This window comes from Cyrtonyx montezumae, unplaced genomic scaffold, assembly GCF_038088225.1.
Source record: "Cyrtonyx montezumae isolate F1298 unplaced genomic scaffold, pur_monq_1.0 scaffold_8, whole genome shotgun sequence".
Lineage (NCBI taxonomy): Eukaryota > Metazoa > Chordata > Aves > Galliformes > Odontophoridae > Cyrtonyx > Cyrtonyx montezumae.
In genome coordinates, this window is record NW_027072089.1 from 113,260,654 (window position 1) to 113,284,767 (window position 24,114).

At 40.1% G+C, this 24,114-nt stretch overlaps 1 protein-coding gene across 4 annotated transcripts in view; it reads left to right on the forward strand.

The window, feature by feature from the left end:
• RAPGEF5 (Rap guanine nucleotide exchange factor 5) overlaps positions 1-24,114 on the forward strand; it is a 148,482-nt gene that overhangs the window by 24,822 nt on the left and 99,546 nt on the right. For all 4 annotated transcript variants that reach the window (XM_065753506.1, XM_065753507.1, XM_065753509.1 and 1 more), the window contains exons 2-7: positions 4,975-5,025; positions 6,084-6,190; positions 7,205-7,326; positions 8,831-8,999; positions 14,593-14,659; positions 21,563-21,611. In XM_065753506.1, coding sequence (XP_065609578.1) covers positions 4,975-5,025; positions 6,084-6,190; positions 7,205-7,326; positions 8,831-8,999; positions 14,593-14,659; positions 21,563-21,611 — 565 coding nt within the window. The remainder of the gene's footprint in view (positions 1-4,974; positions 5,026-6,083; positions 6,191-7,204; positions 7,327-8,830; positions 9,000-14,592; positions 14,660-21,562; positions 21,612-24,114) is intronic.

Here is a 24,114-nt window from a genome sequence, read left to right on the forward strand (position 1 = left end):
AACATATATAAATGTGTTGTAACAGGTGAAGTTTGGTTGTACACTGCAAGCTCTTGACATAGCATCATGCATGATTTTGGTAACACAGCCAGCTAAGAAACTAACTGTTTGAAAAACTTGGAATGGAAGCTTAAGCAATTTGCTGGAGGGGGAGATCTCTGGTTCTGCCTGCTCTTGTTTCTTTGATATTTAAAACAAATCCCCTATTCCTTCCTTAAATATTTTACAATCTTAGTTTAAAACAGAAACAAAAACAAAAAACAAACAAACAAAAAAACCCAACCCAAACAATTCTTCCCTATTTGTGCCAAAGTTCTTTTCTCTTGCTAGCTGCACAGGGATACTTGATACTCTTAAAAAAAAAACAACACCTGAATCTTGTATTTGAAGTTATTATTTCCCTATTATTTCTAAGGCCTTTTCTGTGGTGTTACAGTGTGACTTCTAGTGCAGACAGGTTGCTGGCTGCTGCCACTGTACTAAATCCCCATGGAGGAAAACACTTAAATTGGAGCTCCAAGCACTGTTGCTCTGTGTCTTTCTGAGCATGATGGAGATTAAATTGCTAGCAGATGTATGGAGCATCACTGATGCTACTATGACTGCACTGCTGGCAGTGGCGGAAATATCAGCAGTTGTTGGAACAGCTTGGGCAGGGTGAGCACAAGCAACTTGGAGGCAACATCATCTGAAGTAGGGATGAAGCCAAATCAGAATCCCAGATCTGAAAACCAGGAGAAAATTTAAATGGATCTCCAGAAAGCATGACTGAGAACACTCTCTATAGTATCCTTATCCCTTGGTTAGAATGTAAACCACTTACTATTAAATACAGATGGAATTGCTTTAGTAGAGCCAACTTGATGCTCTGCTAATTGAAAAACTAACTCAGCATCTCGAAGTGATGTAATCCTTGTTCTTTCAAATGAGGACCCAAGTGCCTTCATTAGCTTACTTTGTGTGTTGTGTAGCATACTGTGGGTAAATCTGTTGTTGAACCTTTCAGAAATCAAATTGTGCTCTCCCATTAAAATATCAGCAGTAGCTTTGCGTATTAGTCTTAAAGTAATGGAAGAGATCATCAATAACTTTAAAAGTAATTGTCCAGTTGATGCAGTACTAATTTAAACCCAGGTACAGACCTTGCTCGAAAGTATCAGTCATTGGGTAGATTCTGCTTTTAAAAGGCTAGCTTGGAGAGTTTGAGTTGGTCATGTGAACTGGAAAGAAGGGTGTCCTGTTTGTTTTTCTTAAATTAATCTCCAGTCACTTTATATGAATCTTCTCATTCTGTTAACAGCATTGCTCCACTCCCTCCGTTTCTAGGAGTTTAAAATATTGCAGTAAAATCCTTTATAGTTTTCCCAGTTTCAGACTGTGTTATCTGTAGTGTACACAGATTTGAATTCTAGCAGTGCTGTTCCAAAACCTCCTTCTGGGCTCTGTCTCAGCTGTCCTCTATTGTCACCTGCAGCTAATGTCCCCATGCTGGGATATGCCCCACTTGTGTTTCATAGAAGAGCCCTTCCAGTACCCTGGGGCAGCTCCTTTCCCATCCTGAGGCTGAATGGGAATGCCCACTCCTCACCCACCTCTTGTCCTGGCACAGCCCCTCCTCAGACTGGCACAGAGGCATGGGAGAAGCCAGGCCTGGAACTGTGGCGTGGGCTGCAGTGGCCGTTCCAAAGTGGTTTTCAGTAGAGATGAGTTGTTTGCTTGATGACATGAATTTGCTTTAAAAGCATGTTATGGCTCATTCCAGGAGTTATTTACAAATGTATTTTGAATTTGTGTTTGTGGTAGAAGTGGGTGATCACTAGGGAGGAACAGCTTGTATTTACCAAATACTTTCAGAGAAGAGTGGTTCTTTCTCCTCATCATCAATGAGAAAAATCATTTTTTCTCTTCAATTCAAGAACACAACTTTACATTTTTTGAGGGGACTTGTGGCTCTCCTATGCAATTTCCATTTTCTTACATTTGCAGAAACGTCCTGTATGTAGATCCCCACCTGGCGTGCATAAGCTTGTTCTCTCAAGCTTTATTTTTGCTCTGAGCTTGTCTGGGTTCAAGCTACCTGGAGAAGAAGCTGTTATGCTGTCTTTTCCTCCCCTCCATCAGAGCTGTGAATCCTTCTCTCTGTCAGGCACCAGAGCTCTGTGTGATTTGAAGGATAAACTAGAAACATGTTTTGCATTACTAGTTTTCAGCCTGAGTGGCCTTTTAGAGACTCCTTGGAAGTAATTCATAGCTCCAGCCATCATCTGACAGCTGAGTATCTGCCAAAGTGGGCACTGTGAGTTCGATTTTCCTTATGTCCTGGTTCTCTGTAGTCTAAAGAAAAAGAGATGCTGTGATTAACCTACTCCTTTTTTTGCTTTGTGTGTGTGCAGTTATGTGTGAGGGCTTAGTTAAGTGTAGCCCAACAAAATGTTTCACTGTGAGTTGAAAGTCAGAGTTTTGTAGCCTCATGCCTTTACGCTTCACAGCATGCAATTAGTGTCACCCTGAGGTGTGCTGCCTTAGCAAGACCTTGGTGGCTAAGGCAGCAAACCCTGGAAGATGTGAAATGTATGCCTTGTCTCTGCTCCTTGTCTGTTTTGAGCTGCTGAAGTTCAGGTGTACCAGCTTCACCTGAAATTAGCCCTGTGGGGCATCACTGGGCAGGTATGTGTCTGTGTATTGGTGCCTGTGCAGATTTTGCTTTGAACTGGTCAGGCTTTCAGTGCCAGGCCAAGGAGGTTGTGCTGCTCTTCTCTGTCTCTCCTCATCTCTACTGACTCTCCTGTCAAACCTTATACTAGCTCTGGAGCTCACCCAGCCCTTTGAGAGCCAGTTTAACACTGGACTTTATTTCCAGTCTGTTTTTTTTATTGAGTTTGTTGGTCCTACCTCATTATTGAGCTGGAGTCAAGCAGGGTGGCAGCAACGGGAGCCTGGTAGAGGACTTTACTCACTTCACCTCATGGAACTAGAGCTTGCCAACACAGCTCTGCAGGGTTCCCATTTCAACCCAGTACTTCTAGTCTTGTGTTCTTGTCATTCCCTTTTGCTTTCATATCTATCCTTAACCATCCCAGTACCTGTATTTCCCTCATGGAATAAGCCAGTTTGAGGAGCCAAGCCACCCCTGAATTTGTTCTGCCAAAAGGCAAATGCTGTTCCATGTGCTGCTCGCCCTGGAATCAGGCAAGTCCTACACTCCCACCAGCTTCACTGGAACTGGCTTTCTGATGATACCAGCATTAACCCCATCCTGGGGACTGAGTGGGAAGGGGCACATCAATGTCTAAACTTGGGCTATGCTGCAGTTATAAGGGAGGTTCGTTGAATGAAACACTTCACACAAGTCGGTTGAAGTGTTTGTATGTAAGGTTGTTGCTGCATTGGGGTGTTAATGATATGCCTACTAGGAAGACTAAGTGGGACTGGAGATAATGTTGTGCTCTTACAACACATTTGTTATATATGGGCAAGGTAAATGAAGCTTTTATGTTGTAGTATTTCTGTATGGAGCTACTGTTTATGCATGGAACTACACTAACATTTGTGATGGGCTTGGAATTGTAAAAAGTGTTAGATAATGCTGTCATTCCTTGTTGCTTCCCTTCTTTTTCTAAAAACACATTACCAGAAATATGAGGTCAGAAAACAGGTGGTGGTACTGAAATATAGATTCTGTAATTCTTACAGTGTGAGAAGGATGATTTTTTTGTGATTACAGTATACGACAAGTGAATTGGATCCTTCTCAAAGTGAGGAATTGATTATCTGACCTGCAAGTTGGGCTAATGTGAGCAAGCACTGCACAGTCCTCCTATTGTTCTGCCAGTGCACCTGCACAATTTCTCTGTTCTAGCTCCAGGCTTCTTCTAGGCAGTGTTTACTTTTGTGTTGTATGTCTTGTAGAGAGATCGAAGTTGCCAGTGAACAGCAGAGTAGGCAGTATCTTGTCTTTTCACGCTGGCAAGATATGGAAGTAAAGTGGCAACTGTGGATGAGATAACCTGTATTTATCCCTATTTACCTTCCAGAAATCGACTCTTTAAATCCACAGTCCTTATTGAACAGCAGTAAGGTTTTGGCAAGTGCATTTTCTTAAAGAGTTACTTGTCAACTTCCTTTCTATATTTTCAAATATGAAACCTTTCTAATTTCACTGTGTGAGATGTTCTCGCATTATATGTATCACATTATATAGAGAACAGAAATTCTGTCTTTTCTCTGCGCTGTTTCATCATTTTGTGTAATCGCATCTCTTTTGTAATTTCTTCTTTGCAAGGTCATAGTCTTTTTCATCTCGTCTTATAATGTGTCCATCTTTCATTATTTCTACTAATGTCATTGTCTGAATCCCCTCCTACCCTGGAGCATCTGTTTCTGAGATGCTGTTACCGGTGCAGCATGTGGCACAGCAGAGATAATGCTGATGTGTGTTACAGCAGTGCTATCTCTCTGTTAGTCACCTTTTGATTCCTTGTTTATTCTAATATAAGGCAGTGTTTTCATGTAATTAAGAGTGTAATTAAAGAACAGTGATCTTCCTTGAGAACTTCTGTGATCCTGAGGTGTTGTTAGTGAACTGATAAAGTTTGTTTGAAGAGACGTTAGGGCAAATGTAATTACACTTTCCCCGGTCTGTTACATGCTGCTTTCAAAATGGTCTTTTCACTTAGCAATTTTTAGGTTTGTCTTGGAAAAACTTCCTTGTCATTTCTGTCTGTTTCTGACCCAAATAGTAGGATCTCTTCTACAGAATTTCTTATTGCTTATTTTCTTTTCCAGATCCAGAATAAATATAGCAAAAAACACAGAAGTGACTTTACCTGTCCATTTCCCTAATATGAAAAGTCTCAATTTGAAACTTCTGTTAGACTGTTCAGATGATTTGATAAATTCTAATTTAGATTTCAATAGCTAAAATACCTTTGTATAAAAAGAATTAAACTAAAATTCTACCAAACTGTCTTACAGACACTGTCCAGAAGAATTTCAAACCCATACCTGGAAACCCCTTCAAACAAGGTATTGGTCAAGCTTCTTTGCAATTCCACTTCATAAAACAACATATTAGGAATGTCTTTGCTTTATTTCAACCCCATGATCGTAGCTTTGAAGACACTTGTGGATGTAGCCTTCTGTTAAATCCATTTAATGTGATATAATCTGTGTGTTTTAGAAATTGTTTGTTTCTATTACTGAATTTTCCTGCAAAATTGTCATGAAGTCTGGTGTGCACTTACTTCTTAGCCGTTTAAGCTACTTCTGTGGCTTAACTTAGTTTTGTAGTATTTCAGAGTGAGAGCTCTATTTTTGCATCTCGCAATACTTTACTGTCTCAGGGTTGTTTTATGTTCTTAGAAAGATTCTAGAACGTATGAACTGAAAAATTGAAACCATGACATTGATTTTCTTTTAAGTTGCTTATTTGTGTTACTGCAATGCTTTGTTGGGACCGGGAAGAAATGTGACCACATAAGCCTAAGTTAAATTTGTTAGTAAGGGGTAGTAGGAAGAACACAGGTAAGACAAGCTTTTATGGAAGATGGAATTAGGTCATGCTTTGATAGACTTATCTGCAGCCTTAAGGTGTAAAGTGAAAATCAGGCATGGGAGAACCCAAATTTGCATCCATTCTTGTGTCAGGGTAAGGGGAACTGACCTGTAGCTTGGAAGTGTTGACACTGTAACTTCGAAGTTTCTATACAAAAGGAAAAAAATACTACAAAGGAATGGCATTTTAATGTGTACTAAATTATTTAACACAAATACATCTGGAATAACTAATTGTGTTTGTGATTTTTCAATGGCTAATAGTCTGACCAACTCTCTAGAGTAATGCTTATTTTAATCTGAACATATCACCAGTTCATAGGGGCAGACTATTAGACTTACTTACTTAGACTACTAAGACTGAGTATAGCAGAAGTTGGGGTGCATTTCCTATGAAACTTTGATGGTTTATTTGTCGTTTATCCAGAGTGAAGGCATTGCTCAGAGGGAGGGAGCAGACAGCGGCGAAATTTGCTACAATGGGAATAAATCCCTGTTTGTCACACTTTTCAATTTCTCTTTTCATTCAGATTTATGGAGAAAGTTCCTCCTGTGCTGGGAGAGCTCTCAGGAATATTTTTACACTACAAGCTTCTGATCTGATTAAAGACAGGGTGTACCTTACTGGAATTTGCAGGTAACCTGAGGTCATTCATTTTATCCAACTGGATGGGTTTTATTTGCATTTGTCTATGTCTTGATTTGATAAGAGACTACATTCTGAGTAGAGATCTTGTATGTTTTACCAAGAAGTTACACGTATATATATTTAAATGTTAAAAAAGAATGTGTATTTTAACAGTTTTTTTCATGTTACTTTTTTTCAGTTGTCAGAAAGCAGCAGTGGCCTGGCTTGTCAATTGATTTAATTGCTTATAGTTTCATACACAGTTCTGTTTTTTTACTTGCTGAAATGAATGCTAGGTTCAACCCTGATCTGATGTTATAGAAGAGGTTAATTGGATTCCTAGGGTTTATTGATTTATTTACACTGTGATTTTTACATGTAATTTATGAAGTATTTCTGTAATGAAGTGATTTTCAGTTTGTGTTACACTACAGAATAATTGCTTCCTCCTATTTTCAATTATACTAAAATATACGTTGCTATTATAACACCATTCATCTGTATGTATTTAAGAAAAAGGCATACATTAAAAAAAAAAGAATTAAAATGAGAATTTTACCAATAACGTGGAAGATGAAGTACAGCCTAGAGCAATACTCAAGGTCTTATGCAGATATTGTGTAGCTGTATCGCTTATGACTATGCTCTGAAAGGAAATAAAATCCTGAGGCTAAAATCTGGATCTTATGTAGCTCTTACACATTTTCAGATGACTGTCTGTATTTGCACAAATGGATAAAAATATTCTATAATGTGAAAATTGCCACATGATTTAGGTATGTAATGGAACTTAACAATCTAACACAAATTTCCTCATTATAACTGGGGGCATTCTGTTGAGACTTGCCAGAATAATTTCTTTCCTTGAAGTGAATAGGGCTACAAAGAGCAGTAATTGAGACAAAGGGTTTGTTCTGCTGAACAAGAGGATTACCTCTATAAAACTTAAAGAAAGCACTGTATTATAGAACAGCATTTTAACATCGCCTTTTATACTGCGGTGATGCTTTGTCCTATTTTCAGGAGAAGCTGTGTTGGATCAGAGCTGGTAGACTGGCTGTTGGAGCACTGCCCTTTTGTAAAGTGCAGATCTACTGCGGTTGGAGTGTGGCAGCTGCTTCTGGATATGGGCATTATATTATCAGGTCAGTGTGATGGTATTTCTAATTAAGGAACGTTATTGAGGTGTTTTTTTCTGTATAGAGTAATAATCACATTTTTTGATGGGAGAAGGAGAAGGGGGAATAAAAAAGCAGATGGGTCAATTTTAAGTAATTTTAGTTGCTTATTTTACTACCTTCTTCGTAGGCTTGCCTCTGTGACTTTTCATTTCATAAATACCAAAGATGAATCTCTCTTTTCAGGCAAGTTCCTTACTTATCCTTTTGCAAACATAACTGCCTGTTGCCAAGTTGCAGTCAGTGTGCGTCTCTTCCAGCCTAGTTCTTTTTTTTCTCCTCATCCTTTTTGTTTTTTTTTCACAGAACAGCAGCTGTTTTGTCACTGCAGATCACCAGTTCACCAGATGACTTCTCTGACAGTAATTTTCCCTTCCTCTCTCTGTTTCTCGCAGATTAGAATACAACAGGTTGTGAAAAGATTCAGCTCCTGGAGACAATTGTGGTGCCAGGTTCTACCCACCTGCCTCTCCTTCCCCTCCCAATTTAGACGTCTGGTCCATATTATGTGGTTTGTGATAATAGCACTGGTAGCCAGCCTTTGGAAACCTGAGGGACTCCACTGCTGATGGCACTGCTTGGGTAGCTTGGTACATTCTCAGCACTAGGATCTGTGCTAGACACTTCCTTTCCCTCCTTGCAAGAGGATGAGGTGTTGTGGTCAACTTCTTCATATATAAGCTGACCCTCAGTATATGCTTAAAAGCTTTATCCTACTCCAGCTACACTGACAGAATGTCTGATAATGCAGCCTTGGCAAGTGTTGAGTAGAAAGAAACTCCCTCTTTTGGCTGTGGAGGCTGTCATTTGAGCCCTGTTTAATTGCAGATATGCCAGAGAAGATGACAGCTGTTTGTATTGCTACATTTTCCTACTTGAGCCTCGTCTACAGAACTGGTATCCTTGAGTTCTAAGCAGGGGCTGGGATGATGGTGGGCTGAGCATTAGCTTATTACCATTAAAAGCTGTGAGTTTCTGAATGTGCTGTGAAGGCATTAATCATGAGACCATTTGAACTCTTTTTTTTTTTTTAACTTAGAATTTTTTATTGTTTTTTTTAGCCTGGTGTAGTCTTTTCATCTGTGTTATTGAACTTTGTTTGCCAGTGCCTCACCAAGAGCAGATTAGCAGCTAATGGAAATTGAGGCTGAGAAATTTGACAAATGAAAGGTTTTTCTCTTCTAGCCATATCTCCTCATTCCAAATGGATTAAAAAACGGATTAATCAGCAATCTTAATGTTTCAATCTCAGGAGCCTGAAGATCTATGTGCTGAGATTCTGGGATTCTGTTTGAATGTACTACATTAATGCTAGAAGGCAGGATTGCTTCTATGCTGTTTGTGATCCTTTTGACCTGTGTGGTGGTGCAATTCAGGATTAAAGCCAGGTGTAATACAGCATAAACTGGAAACACGGAATCTTTATGTGGTATAAGTTTAAAGGTAATCTAATGTTATTTTTTTCTAACAGTGGACCGAGAACTCTATTTTCGAGACACTTATGCTTTCTACCAATTCTCAGCGGATGAATGTACCTACCTTTTCTGTGAATTTGAGAAAGAGGGAGGCTGGAAGAATGCTGTAAAGCTCCTACTTCAGCTTCTGCCATTGTCTCCTCCCAGGATCGACATGTGCAATCTGTAAGTAGATATATACAGCTGTTTTGAATTTATGATGACTGTTTTGTAAACAGCTGACTTGTCAATTACACTGTTTACCACCAAACCACTATGCAAATGAACCAGCTTTCTACTACTCAGGGTTGGGAAGCTTTGTAGAGATGGGCTTATCTATGATCTGCACCATGAGCAGCATCTGAGAAAGTCAGTGGTGCTAGATAAATGACAGCACTCCTCTTGGTGTTGTTTAGTTACTGTGGTTCTTATATATTAGCTTGCTGACTGTAGCTTGTTATACTACCTACACAAGTTGCTTTATTTTTTTGAGGTGCCTCCTTTTGCATTTGGAGTATTGGCACTAATTTGGCAGCAGGCATGCTGTGGAGATGATTGATTAGCAGCACAGATACCCTTGTCCTGTGTGAGGGTAAGCTATCAGGTGGATAGAGTGGATGAGTAGGAGTGTGGTAGCTTCAGTCACCTGACTATAGTTTGCTGTTGGATGATTGTGAGAGCTCTGTAGTCTCATGTTTTTATCCCTTGTATATTCCATTTAAGAGTTTATTGTCCTGTATCTCATCTTTCACCTGACTCATGGATGTGTATAGGGTTTACATGGATTTGGTAGTGGAAGAGACACAGGGATGGCCTCTGAGCAAAGACTAGCAATTCCTCATGTCAGCTCAGAGCCAGTTCCAGTTGCTCCAAAAATGGGACTTGCTGCTGTCTGGGGCTCAGCCATGAGCAACTCTGGTTGTACGTATTTAAGAAAAGGTGAATGCTGCACTGCTGCTATAAGAATGGAGTGAGAAATGTGATAGAAACAGCCTTGCAGCCACCAGGGGCAGTACAGATGAAGGGCCGGAGGTGCTCCAGGCACAGAGCAGAAGTTCCCTGCAGCCCGAGGAGGGGCCTTCTCCATCCACGGTGCAGCAGTAGGTATGGCTGAAGGAGCTGCAGCCCGTGGATACCTCCGAAGGAGCAGCAGAAATGAGGTGTTATAGGCTGACTGCAGCCTCCATTCCCCATTCTCCTGTGCTGCTGGGGTGAGGAAGTAGAAAGGAGTGGATCAGGGGAGGTGGCTTTGGTTTCCTTTTAGTTCTCACTGCTCTAGCCTGTTATTAATAGGCAATAAATTTTATTAATCTCCTTGTGCTGAGTCTGTCTTGCCTTTGATGGTAACTGATGAATGATTTCCCTGTCCTTATCTCAATCCTCAAGCACTTTTCCACCTTATTTTCTCCCTCTCTTCCTTTGAGGGAGGGGTAATGGGAAAGTTCAGCAGCCCTTGAATTCACCACAGAATGCTAACATACCTTCTGTGTTAAAACAGCTGCTAAACATTGTCTGTTTACAGCAGCTAGAAAAAACTATACTTGTTTTTGCCACGGTGAGAGGCCAAAATACTGAAAAAGGCGTCAGTGAGAGGTCTGGAGGCTCATGACCCCTCATGCCTTGGCAAAGCTGCAGTAGCTGGCCATCATAGATGAGCTGGGTTAAATTCTTTCATTGTCCCTAGTGTGATGAGGCCTCAATCATGATACTTATGCTGTGGAGAATTCTTACTTTGGCAGTAGAATGATTTTTTTTTTCCCCTCTTTAATGCCAGTTACAAAACTTTTTCTAACAAAACGTTCCTTCTCTATGTAGTAGACATTAAAAATGCACTCTTCTAAATAAATATCTAGCAGAAATAATTTAAAAGATCAGGAAGTGCAGAGTGCCTGGAAACGTCTCAAGCCTATTTTCTGAAATTCAGGCGTTCAGTCTGTGTCATAAATGTGGTGAGCTGGTTGCAAAAGAACTCCGTAAGTTCTATGTATGGCTCAAGGTAGAATCTCTATCACTGCTCCTGTTGCTGACTGCCCTCACCAACCAGAAAATGACAGTTCTAGACTGAGGCTTCCTCTGAAAATGCATTTATTTGGTCAGCTTGAGTGAGTGTTGACAAGGGACAAAGCCCATAAATTGGCTAAAGCAGGGGCTGAGTGTGATCTTCTAAGCAGATGACTCATATGGAACAAAACCTTTGAATAGTTTTGGAAACAGAAATTCTTGTCTTCCAGGCCACTTGAGTAGTAAACACTCTGGCTATTCCTTCAACATCTGGGCTATTTCAGTGGGAATTGTGAATTCCTCATTATCACTGCAAATGAGGCCACTTGTCATGGTTCATGACTACTTGTAGAAAGGCTTTGACTCAAAAAGGCAAACCAGGTAGTTCATACTGACATGTTACATGAAGGATGTTGGGTAAGAGAATGAGTCCAAGGCTTTTCATGTTCAAGTTAGAAATGTGCCAGGCATGCTGACCTTGGCCAGAGAGTTCCTCTATTTTACTGCCTGCTTTGCCCTTTCATCATTTCAGTGTAACTGGCATTTCTTGTGGAGGATGCACCCTGTCATATGAATTGAACAATTATTCTTTAATGTACCTTTCCAGCTCCTTTCTGCTCACGTTATTCAAATTTTAGTCGAAGCTGGATTCCTTTTGGGAATGTTGTCACTGAAGAATTATTTTCTGGAGATTTTACCTGTCAGATTGAAGAGGTGCTTTTTTTTAAATACATATTGAAGGAGTTGAATTTTAAGTAGCGTTACAGTCTCTAGGGAAGGTGATATTAAAAGGAAAAGGTGGATTTTCCAGTTTCAAAATTCTCCATGCCTGATGTGCATAATAAACTGCTAAAACACAATCTGAAAGTGAATAGATGTGATGAGATCTGTGTTAAAGTTATCTCACCAAGTTAAATAAACTGATATATTTCTTTTAATGAAGAAGGGCAATTCTGAAAAGCTTTTCTTTCAGTGAGCATTTATCTTACAAATACACGTATAGTTGTTTTTCATACCATTAGTGCTGTCTTTTTGAACCTTAAGTTTTTGTATTCATTTTTCTGTTATTTTTTGTCATAGTCTGTATTGTTTGGCTTTCCCTACGTATACAGGGAGAGAGCCGTTCTTACTGTGTTAATTATATTCCCTGCTTTTGATGAAATGAAGTGACCTGCTTGTGCACCAGGGGACATTGCTAAGCTTCTTGTAGGGTGCCCAGGTGTGCAATGAGCTCCATCTCTGCACGGCCGATGGGGAGCAATGGTCCTGTGCTGGCCTGGGTTGCCAGATGCACTGTAGGGTCCCAGGAGCACCATGGAGCTGCTCACCCAGGAGCATACTGTTGCGTGTATTCTCAGCATTGAGCAACTGTAGAATTTGTCAGTTGACGTGGGACCGATACCGAGGCCTCTTGGAGTCATTAAACACACAGTGTTAATCATGGCCAAGTTCTACTTGAATAGAAAAGAAGTGAATATTGGCTAAATCTGGGAACAAAAGATCTGTATTCAGAGCTGTGCTGTGGGCTTCCTTGAAGCCTTGAGCATTCACTTGGGCTCTCATTCAATGCCTCCTGAATTCTTTCCCAATGACTGCAATGGAATTGTATCAGACATTTAATCTTTATGTGCTTCTATTTCCTTCTGTGCAAATAAAGATGTTTATAAAAACACCTAATTCCCAGTGCCACTGGGACATTTCTAGAACACATTGGATGCCTTGAAATCAACAATACTTTTGTAATTGTTGGTTTTAATTGGTTTTAATGCAGACATCCGGGATGGGCTATCCATTTAGTCAGTGCCTTTTGGGCTTCCTGGAAAGCTTTTGCTGAATGGAGATGGCTCTCAGGTATTGCTGGGTCTTTTATTTGCATGGTAGGTGGATTGTAAAGCTAGCATACACCATAAGTTGTGGCCAAACATTAGATATTTGAGGTACTGTCTAGGCATGGGATCGTGGGCGCAACTGTATTGCTTCCTCTGTCAGCAGCGGCTTCCAGGTGGTACACAGTAGTATCTGTGCAAATATGACCTCCCTGTCTGCAGATCTGGGGTAAGCATCCCTGCATTTTGCTCTGCTCAAGTATGCCAAGACTGGGCAGTATAGGCATTAGACTTGTTTCCATGGTCTTTGTGGCTTCTGCTCAGTACCAGTCCTACTATTTTTTCATTAGCTTGGCTATCAAATTACAATCTTCCTCTCAGATCTTGGGAAGATGACTATAATTTTTAGTGCGTTAACATTTTCATAAGAATTTGTAGCTCAAATGCAAATGAATATTGAGAATATTTTACAATAAAAGATGAATAGATACAAGCCCAAGATGGAAATAGCTGTGCTATGTGCTTTTCTGATGGACTGTATCTGTGGCTTTGTATAGAGCTGCTGTCTTTTGCCTCCCATTTAGAAGAACCTCATCTTGTCCTGATTCTGGGAGACCAGAGAAGATCTGAAGTGTAGGGAAATGTAGGCATCAACAGTGGTCAGCTATTTTCATCTCATTCCAAATTAGGAAGAAAGAGATCGAATAAATCAGTAAATGCAAACATTTATTTATTTGGGCTATTTATAACATTTAAAACATTAAATAACGTTTTGAATGGGAAAAGCAGTTGTGATACAAATGGTGCTTTCTAATCGAAATTACTGTTTTGATTTCAATATTCTTGCTGGAGAATGAATACATGTGTCATTCAGTGCTTTCTGACCTCAATTTTTTAATAAGGGAAAGAAATTTTTGGACATGGAATGTAAGAACCACAAATTCTCCAGCTGTGTATTCCAGACGTCTTGTCAGTAATTTCCCTAAACACATCAAGGCATATGAGCAATTAAATAATTTAGCAAAAGGCAGAAGGAACTGCTAATACCTGTGATTTATGTTTATTACAGCAGCTGCAGTTTTGCATATCTGCTCAACTTGCTTCTTGAAAACTGTCAATAATAAAAGATACTCTTTTCTTCTTCCAATAGTTATAATCCTATGTACTAGTATCTTTGGTTGATGATCTACTGGTTGTCTGTAAGCCTTATGAAAGGCTCATAGGTAGTTTACTTGTGAGAATTAGACTGTTTTAAAGACGAAGTTTTAGTGTTAGTGTGGCTTCTTCCACATGGGCAAGTTCTGTGACAGACTCTAATGGGTTCATTGTGCACTGCCCCATTTTTGTGCAGACACATCAAGTCTTTGTGTTTTGTGAGTTACTGTCATTGCAACCTAACAGTGTTCTCAGCTGTTGCTTTAGTTTGCTAATTTATGGCTTCTTATCTTTCTTCTTTTCATTTTCACTTTTTCATAAGTATCCAACTGCACTTGCCCCATAGTAATTCTGATGCTGTCTGCTTTTATCTTTGTGAGTGGGTGTTCCATTAAAGGCGTTTCTCCACACTTGAGCAAAGTTGGTCGGTGGGTAAATGGAAAACCTTGCACTGTAGGCATATGTTTTTAGCAGAGCAAAATATGCATTCAGATAACCAACTTTGAGTTAAGAGTGTCCTGTGTTCTTCAGTTTTTCATCATGTTTTTCGAGCTGAAGAATTCTCATTGATTTACGTCAATCCAATCACAAAAGTTCTTGACAGCAAGGTACAAAGGGTGTGCTCTGTAGTTACTGACACAATTAATTATTGTCACGTTGCAGTCATCTTTTTGATGTGGAATCTCAAAAGCCCTTTTACATTGCTGCCTCTGGCCACATAGTTCTGTGCTTTTCAGGAATCAAAAGATGTTGAAACAGAATGAAAGATATAATATAATCTTATTTTTGTTTTTAAGGCCTGATCAAAAAATAGAAGATACAGCAGAAACCAATGCTGAGATTCTTGCTCGTCTCACTTCTGCGGTAAGGTCACTGCATCAAAGTTTGCACTGATCATGTTTGAAATATTGTCATGTTTTGGATCTTTTCAAATTAAAGAGCCAAGACTTAGTGAGGAGGTGTTTGTAATGCAAAGTACTTTTTTTTTTTTTTTTTTGGCCCTGAAAGGAGGAAGCTTTATTAGAGTCTTAAGTGTGTAATTACACAGCTGTTAAAATCAGTCCAGGGAAGGACTGTAGTTTGCACTCTCATAATCCATGCTATTCATGGCCCAGGAAATATCAATTTGGAGAATCACACTGATTTTTCTGCCAGCTAGTGTGCACTAAGATCCTCTTGGTCAAGTGGAACACAGCAATGGGACTGGGGGGACCAAGGAAGACAAAAATGCATCAAGTGGTATGTGGAAAACTTTGAAAGGAAGGAGAATTTGTGCTAAGCGTTTAAAAGATGAATGTCTTTACAGGAGTTGTTTATGAAAATGTGGAAAGACAGTGATTCTCTATGCTCAACACCTTGTGCAAAATTATGAAATTAGAGAATTCTGTGTTTATAAATTATTCTTTATTTTTTATTTTCCGCGTATTCATATTTGTTATTTGCTTTCTACCTTTTTTTTTTGTCTGACACTAAAAATGAAAGAATGAGTAACTCAGAAACTTGATTTTCTCAATTTTTACTTTTACTGCGAGTTAAAAATAGAAAAACACACTGCAAAATCATCTCTTAAAAAAACAATCAAAAATACCAAAAAAATCAACAACACAACAACAAAGCAAACGAAACCCACAAAACCACTTTCTCTATGGAACATTGCCAGTATCCATCAAAAACTTCCTCTCGCAAAACGAAAAGAATAATGTGATTTCCCTCATCAAAACTTGTTGAGAGCACTGGTTCAAGCTGTTGCTGGATATGGTGGAGGAGAATGCACATCTCTAAACACATGAGTAATTGACATTGAGTTCAGAGTGCTTCTCATCGATCTTGCAAGGTCACACCTTTGAACTACATCCTTGGTGATTCCAGAAATAGGGCGCATGTTCAATTTTGCTTTATTTTTAATGAGCTGTTTTACCACTGCAGCTAACTGAAGAAAATTTAGGCAATTGCATTTCCAGATGGCCTGATGCCCATTCACTGGCATGATGGTGTCCAAACAACTGATCCTTATTCTTTAGAAAAAAGTACAGGTTCTCTGTATCTAGTGAAACTCTGGACAAATAGCCTGAGAACAGGGCAGATTTCCTCAAATGTTAGTATTTGTGTATTAACTTCTCCCTGTAAGGGAATCTGAAATATAACCTGAAATATTGCTTTACTCCATTTCCTCCATCCAGTAGTCTGACATCTAAAACTCTTCTTAAGGCTTCATGGAAAGCCATCACATACTTCAAGGGGAATTGAACCCTCAGCTTTTTCTGTTCAGCAGGATGCTGTCTTTGTCAGGATGTAGGTCCTCAGTGATTTTTTTATTGACAGACTTAGAATTTCTGTTGGAGTCTTGGAAAAGAGCCCTGTGAGCTGGAGCAAGAAGCCAAACGTGAGGGTCTTAGCCATGACTGGATCTTTGTTCACACTGTATTCATTTTTGGTTCACTGAATATTCTTGTATTCTGTACAGAATCAAACCACTCTTACTTGAAGAGTCCATACTTCAGAATCTGCACACAGTATTCTTCAGATTAGTGCTTCAGAAGTGTAAAACCTTGCCTCCAGCCCAGCAATAAAGCAGCTGGAGATTAGATTTTACTTTTTCATTTCTAGATAGAGAGGTTCAAATCCCATCAGGCAATGGGGGAAGGCAGCCTGCAGATGTTACTGCTGTCTCTTCTGCTTTCTCTTTGCTTTTCTTGTAACAGACTAAAAACATTCTGTGTGAGGTCGGAAGGATGCTTCTGTGCTGGGTTTTCTTTTTTAAAGATTGAATTCCCAAATTTAAAAGTACAAAATGATTGTGAGGATCTCCTCAACCCAGGAGTCTATGTGCCTAACATACAAATCACCAGTTTAGTGTCAGAAGGCACAAGGAGAACTTGTAGGTGTGGATGCACTTAAGGTCTAATTGTGTACTTTTGTATTCCTACTAAAGCTTTTCTGTTGCAAAGGGTAGAACACACCTCACCTAAATATAAGTGGCCATGTGCATCTGCATTGGAGCTAGTTTCCCCAGGCACGCCACAGAACCAGGGAGTAGAGAGAGGCGTTTTTAGGGTGCTGAATATGTGAATTATTTTGGAAGTCTGCTTTTTCAAAAAGCAATCATGCCTTAAGTTGTAATGGTGATGTATTCAATCTCTGTAAAGGGAGTAGAGAGTAACTGGTACAGACACCTGCACAGTGTTGGTGAATTCCACGTCACCTCTTTTATTTTAGCTTGGCTTTTTTTTTTGTTGGCTTTCTCTTATTACTTATTCTCTAATATTCTTTGTTACCAGGTGTTGTTTATTTTGCATAACTCTACTTCTCACATTTACTGCACAATTTGCATTTTTTAGGACGATTCAGCCAGTTGAGATGGTTAGGTAAGGAAATACGCTCTTTGTTTTAAACAGTGGCTGTGAAGATCACAGAAGATAATAGTGATGGCTGTGGCAAATGATACCAAATCAGAAGGGCAGTTGGAGAAAACTGCAGAGGGTTTTTTCTCATCTTAATTTGTGCATAATCCAAAAAAGGAATGCACCTCTTTTAGGAGCAGTCAGGTACAAAATACAAGAAACTAACTTGGTCATGTTTTGGTTTTAATTTATCACAGAATCACAGAACTGTAGGGGTTGGAAGGGACCTCTGGAGATCACAGAGTCCAACCCCCTGCCAAAGCAGCTCCCTAGCCCAGGTTGCACAGGTAGGCGTCCAGGCGGGTCTGGAACATCTCCAGAGAAGGAGACTCCACCACCTCTCTGTGCAGCTGTGCCACTGCTCCGTCACTGCACTGGGAAGAAGTTCCCACACACATTTGTGCAGAACTTCCTATTCTACAGTTTGTGGCCATTTCCCCTCATCCTATCACCACACACTGCTGAGAATAGTCCAGCCTTGTCCTTTTGCCTCCCACACCTTAGTTATTTATAGACGTGGATCAGATCCCCTCTGAAACTTCTTTTCTCGAGGCTGAACAGACCTACCTCTCTCAGCCTTTCCTCATAAGGGAGGTGTTCCACGCCCGTTATCATCTTTGTGGCCCTCTGCTGGAATCTTTCAAGGAGATCCCTGTCCTTTTTGTACCAGGATGCCCAGAACTGGACACAATACTTCAGGTGGGGCCTTACCAGGGCAGAGTAGTTATGATCTTCTCTACAGTAGAAGCAGAGTCAGTGAAGGTAACTGAATGGAGCCTATCAAACTTTATGCTCTTATTGTATAGTCCATTGCAATGAGCATTTTAAGAAAAATGTTTAGATCACTGCTGGGTTTAAAGAAGCATTCCAGAGCTGCAATGGATTCTACATCATGTCCTCAAAAAGAAGCTTCATCTAAAATGTCTGTTAAAACCAGAGCACTCTGAGATGTCTCTAAATGTTTCTGTTGCATCACCTTGTGGTAAGATAGAAGAGCATGTTGAGGTGTTAATGGAGTGCATCTGGGAAACAGTTTCCAGGAACCTTAAGAAGTCATCCAGTTGCAACATTTATTTGGAGTCCGTCATACTGTCATTACTTGAGGTATAAAAATGTGAATTAAACTCTTTACATTTTTTTAGCCATCTTTGTCTTTTGAGGATGGGAATATTAACTGTATAAATATACCACTTGTATTTGTTGAAGCAGACATGCAAATGGGTACCATTCCATATGAATACTCTTGCTCTTTCATATTGCAAAAGGAAAACTGAAATAAGATGTGGCAAGGTGCTTAGAACATGCACAAAACATTCTCTTTTGACTGTAATAATAATATTTCGGTAAATACAGTGTGGTGAGCTAGTCTTTAAGCTGAATCAGTCTTGACATCTGCGTTGTTACTCAAAATGGGATACTATTTAGATACTGTTCACTTTGTAGTGGGTGACAATCTACGTGTATAAACATTTTTTTTTGTATTTAATATCTCAATTTATTACAGTAAGCATAGCTCTTGTTTGAATATATATTTTACTTTTGAGTCTAGATTATTATCTGCAATGTGAAGTGCTACTATCGATTTTTGTCAAACAGGCAGTAACTGAAATCCTATTAGGAAGAAGTATGACAATGTGTGGCACGTATGCAGTGAGGAATGAATATTGTACACTGATTTCCATTGGTGTAATGATGCATAGGAATTGCATGTCCAGCAGAGATGTCAAGTGCATTTATGCTAAAATAGACAGAAGCATACAGATTATGAAATCTAGGGACACCAGGCAGATCTAGAATGATGTTCAGCAGTGCCAATTCTTTGTGAGTGGAATGAATCCTATGAGAGGGAGCTCAGACAGACAGGATGAAACCCTTTGAGGAAGGAACATTTACTTAATATTAAGACTAGAGGAACAGTTTTTCCCTGTTTTAACTTAATGGTTTTGGTCAGATTAAATTCAGTGCCTGGTGCATTCTTAGCACACACCAACCAATGAGATGTTTTGCTAAATAGAGAGAAAATACAGAAAAGTAGTGCTGTTATTGCCTGTGATGATAACACTGTCCTTCAAACTTAGAAAGTTCTTCCTTGTAAGTGAAAGAAATACTGTACGTAGAATAGCAGGATGCCAAGATGCTGGTTTTTTTCCTGTTTCTGGGAAGGTGGTGTGTTTTTGTTTTTTTGTTTTTTGTTTGTTTGTTTTTTTGTTTTGTTTTTTAATGCTCATGAAGATATTTGCATTTTACCAATTCTGTTTGATTGGATTAATTGGTATGTTTATGACTGTTGAAGACTGTTATGTCTCCTAAGGCTAATCTTGAGGTAATGTGTTTTTTAAACACCAAAAGATAAAGATGAGACATCAGAGCACTAGTTGATATCATCTGCATGTGGGCGAGCAGTCTGGGGCTGGGGCACTCACATTATTACCTCCTGCTGAGGTTATTGAAGAATGCAAGGTCTGAGCAGTTTAGCCAAGAGAAGTGCTGGTGAGGTTATTCAGAAGTGACCTGGGCTTTTATGGAAAATCTCTCTGGATAGCTTGTGTGTGTTACTACTTCTATCTATTAATTGTTGCAAGTAAGCATGCAAGTTGTTTTGGCAAAAAAAAAAAAAAAAAAAGTGTTCTTTGCTATCATGCTTGTAGTTTGTGCTTATATTAAACATGATTAACAGTTCTCCAGACATGGGAATGAGTGTTCAGGAAGGAAGGAAGGGAATATGATGTTGCCAGCTTACACAATTGTGTTGGAAACAGGACAGCATTTAAGAGATCTGTGGCACTGCATTTATATTTTCCTGCCTAGAGTGGCAGAAAAGTAGGTCTTTTTCCATGGGGCAGTATCAAGGAGTAGAAAAGACCCTTGTACCTTGCAAAGACAGCAAAAAAGCTGTCCCTCCCTTCGCCATAAAGGAAGGAAGGATACAAGTGGAGGAAGGATGTGGCCTCTGGCATGACTGTTTTCTGCCCCACCTGAAACAGGCTGTTGGGTGGCAGCTGTGTATCCGATTAGCGGATGCAGGGTGACCATTGTCCTGAGATGTCTTGTGCAATTTTGTCTTGTCCTGATAACCCCTGCAGTCTTTCTGGTCAGAGCAATATAAAATTGATTATTTTGCCTTCACATTTTTAAACTCTTTTTCAGAGTTGTGGATGGGATATTGTCTGTTGTGACTGTGCTACTACAGGAGCTCTTCGTGGCCATAGTTCTGGTTGTACTCTGTGTCTTGTAATGATGTTTTAGATTTCACATCCTCTCAGACATCATATACCAAAACTCCCACTTCAGAATAGCCTTGAGCTGTGCACGGGTCTGTTAGACAAGACAGCCAGCATGCCATGTGGGAGACTTTGTGCAGAGGGATAAGATAATCCAGTGTCCCACGGTCCTTTTGTTATTTTCAGGATGGGCTGCCCTGGGAAACAAGGAGAGCTGGGAGAAGTGGGTGCAGCAGCGGGGGAGGAGGGTTGTGTTGTATGCAGGAGAGCATCTGGGGTTCTGTGTGTCCTCAAGTGCAGAGCACTCGAGGCAGCTGCAGGGAGACAGGTGATGGCAGTGAGAAGTATACAACATAAATGAAATATACATAATGTGGAAATCTACTTAAGGAGAAGCTCTATGGAGGGAAAAGATTATAGGGGTGAGGTTGCCAAAGAGTCTGTGTCTGGTAGCATAGAGATTACATGGAAAATAGAGAGAATGCAGGAAAGTCTCTATAAGAGACAAGAGGCTGAGAGAGGGAGTTGGCTGGCATGGCAGAGTCATTTCACCACAGCCTGGTAAGGTAGCCTGGAAATCTGGAAACCAGACAGCTCCTATTTCTGCGGGTTCACCTGGAGCTGAATTTTGGTCCTGAAATGTCAGCCATGCAAGAAGGATAGGCTGTTCCCTCCTGAAGGCTGCAAAAGTGCATGTCACTTATATCCATGAACCAAACCAAACCCCAGCATGGAGAATGTGCCTGTGCTGCAGTCACGCAGAAGTCCAAGGCTACAAGGATGCTTAGTAGGGCTAAAATAAACATTTAACAAGGGAAGGAAGAAGCCTTAAGTGCGTGCTTGTGAAGGACATATGCTGCACGAATAAATTGCAGTTCAAGCTACTGAATTAGCCATTCCCTGAGGAAGGTGCAGTATTTACATTAAATTAAGGTTGAAACAAAATCATTGTCTCAGAATTCCCAGCTGAAAAAAGAAATAGATTTCCCAGAAAAGTGACTTCAGTTTCGAAACTTTGTGTAATGCCACGTACAGTTTACTGTTCCAAGATACCGATACTCTGTATTCTACCAAGGTTGCTTTTCTTGTTTGTTTCACTGCATATCAGTAACAATAACCATCGTTTCCTTTCCCTGGTATTTCAGGTTCAGAGAGAGCTGGCTGCTGTCATTGCCTTGAAAGCAAGGAAGTCAGGTGAGTCAGACTGGACTTTGGAGAGGTTTGTACAAGGTTGCTCCCTTTTGTCGCTGAAGTGTTTGTATTTTTGTTACTGTCCTAATAAGATTAGGAAGCAAAGGTGGATCTCATTCTCCTCTCACTGGAGAATCTGCATACAGGGCACCGTGCAATTACTGTGAAGTTTTGCTTCTCTTCCTGTCACATCTAATGGCATTGCTGGTAAAATCCAAGTGCTACGCTTGAACTGAACACAGATCTCTTGCTGGATAATGCTATTACCTCTAGCTTTATAACAGACAAGTAAGTTCATAGTTTTACTGTGTTTGTTGATGGCACAGTTTCTTGTGCCATCTTTGCTATGTTTTACTTGCCTGATCAGGTGTGTTTGCTTATGCTAAGCAAAAGGCCAACTTTGTGCATGAGGGTTTTCTTTCCTGAGAACTTGTCTGATGCACCCAAATGACTGTAGCAGCAATTCTGTTGTGAGGCCGGAGAAGGGGAGAAGGGTAACTGAAAATTTGAGAATATGAGCGTTACAGCATGTGCTCTTGATGCAGTATAAAGGTACTGAAATCCATGGTCATTCACCTCTGTCAAGGTTTATTAGCACAGCCGCTTTCCTGGATTTGTATGTGAACTAAACAAACCTACGTGACCAGACCTGCCCCTGTATGGGGTTAACTCTCAGGTGCCTCTGCTTGTTAATGTGCAGTCAGGGCAAACTGCCTATGGCAAAGGGAGAGATGAATGTATTGCCAGAGCAAAACAGAGAGGGAGTTGACTTAAATTACTGGCACGTTCCCAAAGCCTTAGAGGTCTTTGAGAGTAATTTCACTGAGCATCTCTTGTGACTTCAGTGATTTTGCATTAGATTGAGGTAATAGATCTTGCACTTCAAGCTATTTTCTGACTTGCTAATAATATGGTGTCATAGGATCTGTATCCGTCTGTCTATCTGCTGCTTCCAAGTACAGCAAAAAGTTATTATACACAACACACAACTACACACAAGATGACACTTTAAATGCAAGGCACCATAAGGTGTGGCTTGGTACATCAGCAAACGATTCAGTATTACAAAAATATTTCAGATAGTGTGATGCGTCTTTGACCAGAAATTGAATATCCATAGCTTACATCCATGGTCACCTATAAATCCACAAAAAATAAAAATAAAAATAAAAAAATTAAATGCAAATGTGAATTCAGAGTTGAATACTTCTGTGAGAATCACTGCTTGGCTTCTGAAGCTGCTGTGGTAGTTAGAATGTCAGCAGCCCTCAGCTGCTGTCCTCACACGGAGCCGGCCCAGTCCCCCCTGAATTATGATGGTTGATCATGGAAATACTTCTGCTCTGGTTCAGTGCAGAGAAAAACAGGGTATTTTAAGGGGAGATAGAAGGATTCCCTTTTGTTTTGCTGTAAAATATATCAAGGGGATTGTTCCATGAAGCTTTTACTTAGCAGTTATACAGCATCAAGAAATCTCTGTCCCTGCTTCTCATCTTCAGTTTTTTTGGCAAATGTTATTACAGCAATTGTTTGTGAATAAAAGCTTCCTTCTCTATAAGAGTTGGTTTTAACCTGAATTAGCATCTCATTTCCATTCAGTGGATAGCTCCATAAATTGTGCCCCTGCGATGTGTGATGGGGGCAACTGGATTGGGAATGAGCTGCAGGAGATAAAATGAGGAAGGAGAGCAGCTCTTGCGGTCTCCCTTGTGCTGGTAGAGTGGCAGCCCATGTTGAGCAGATAAAAATGGTTTAGTTAAAAATCTCAGCCTTAAATAAACAAAGCTCCGTGCAGTGCTCTGATGTGCTGACCAGCCCTTCCTAATATGTTAATGGAAACACCAGCAAGATCAGTTTTGATCTGAATGAAAGAACTCTTTAGCCAAAACCAGGCACATTTGTTTTTGAAATTTTCATTTCTTTATGCCTTATCTTGGACAACTGTTAAAAAAATAAATGGCTACATGAGCAGGGTTAACTGTAAGGTCTAATTTATGTTAATGCCTTTACTTCAATAGAAGCAGAGTAAATTAGGGTGGTTGATTATGCTTATTTATTTTATTGCTGATGGTTAGGTTCACAGCATAGCAGTTACTGTGAGCAGTCGGGCTGTGGTAAGCTGTGCCTACTGAAGTGAAGCATATTTCACAGAAAGCACTTCTGGAGCTAAAAGCCACAGGATCTTTCTAAGATACTGTTCTTCTAACCTTGTCCAAAACTCTATATAATTCCAGGAAATAAACCTCAGACAAAGAGTTTATTTTGGCTTAAAAACTGAGGCACACGGCTATTAGGCTGGTAGCCCTGGTTTGGTTCCAGGCTGAGAGTGAGCTGCAGCCCTCATCCTGCATGCTGGGTGGGTCTGGGTGTTGTGGTGGGACCTGCCTTCACCGAGAGCTGTCCTCGAGGTCCACACTGCAAATCCAAGAGGTGTTGTATAGATGTTTACATGCTGCTTTTGATGTCTTGGTGGTTTTTAAATTACAGTGTTTTGAAATATTTCCTC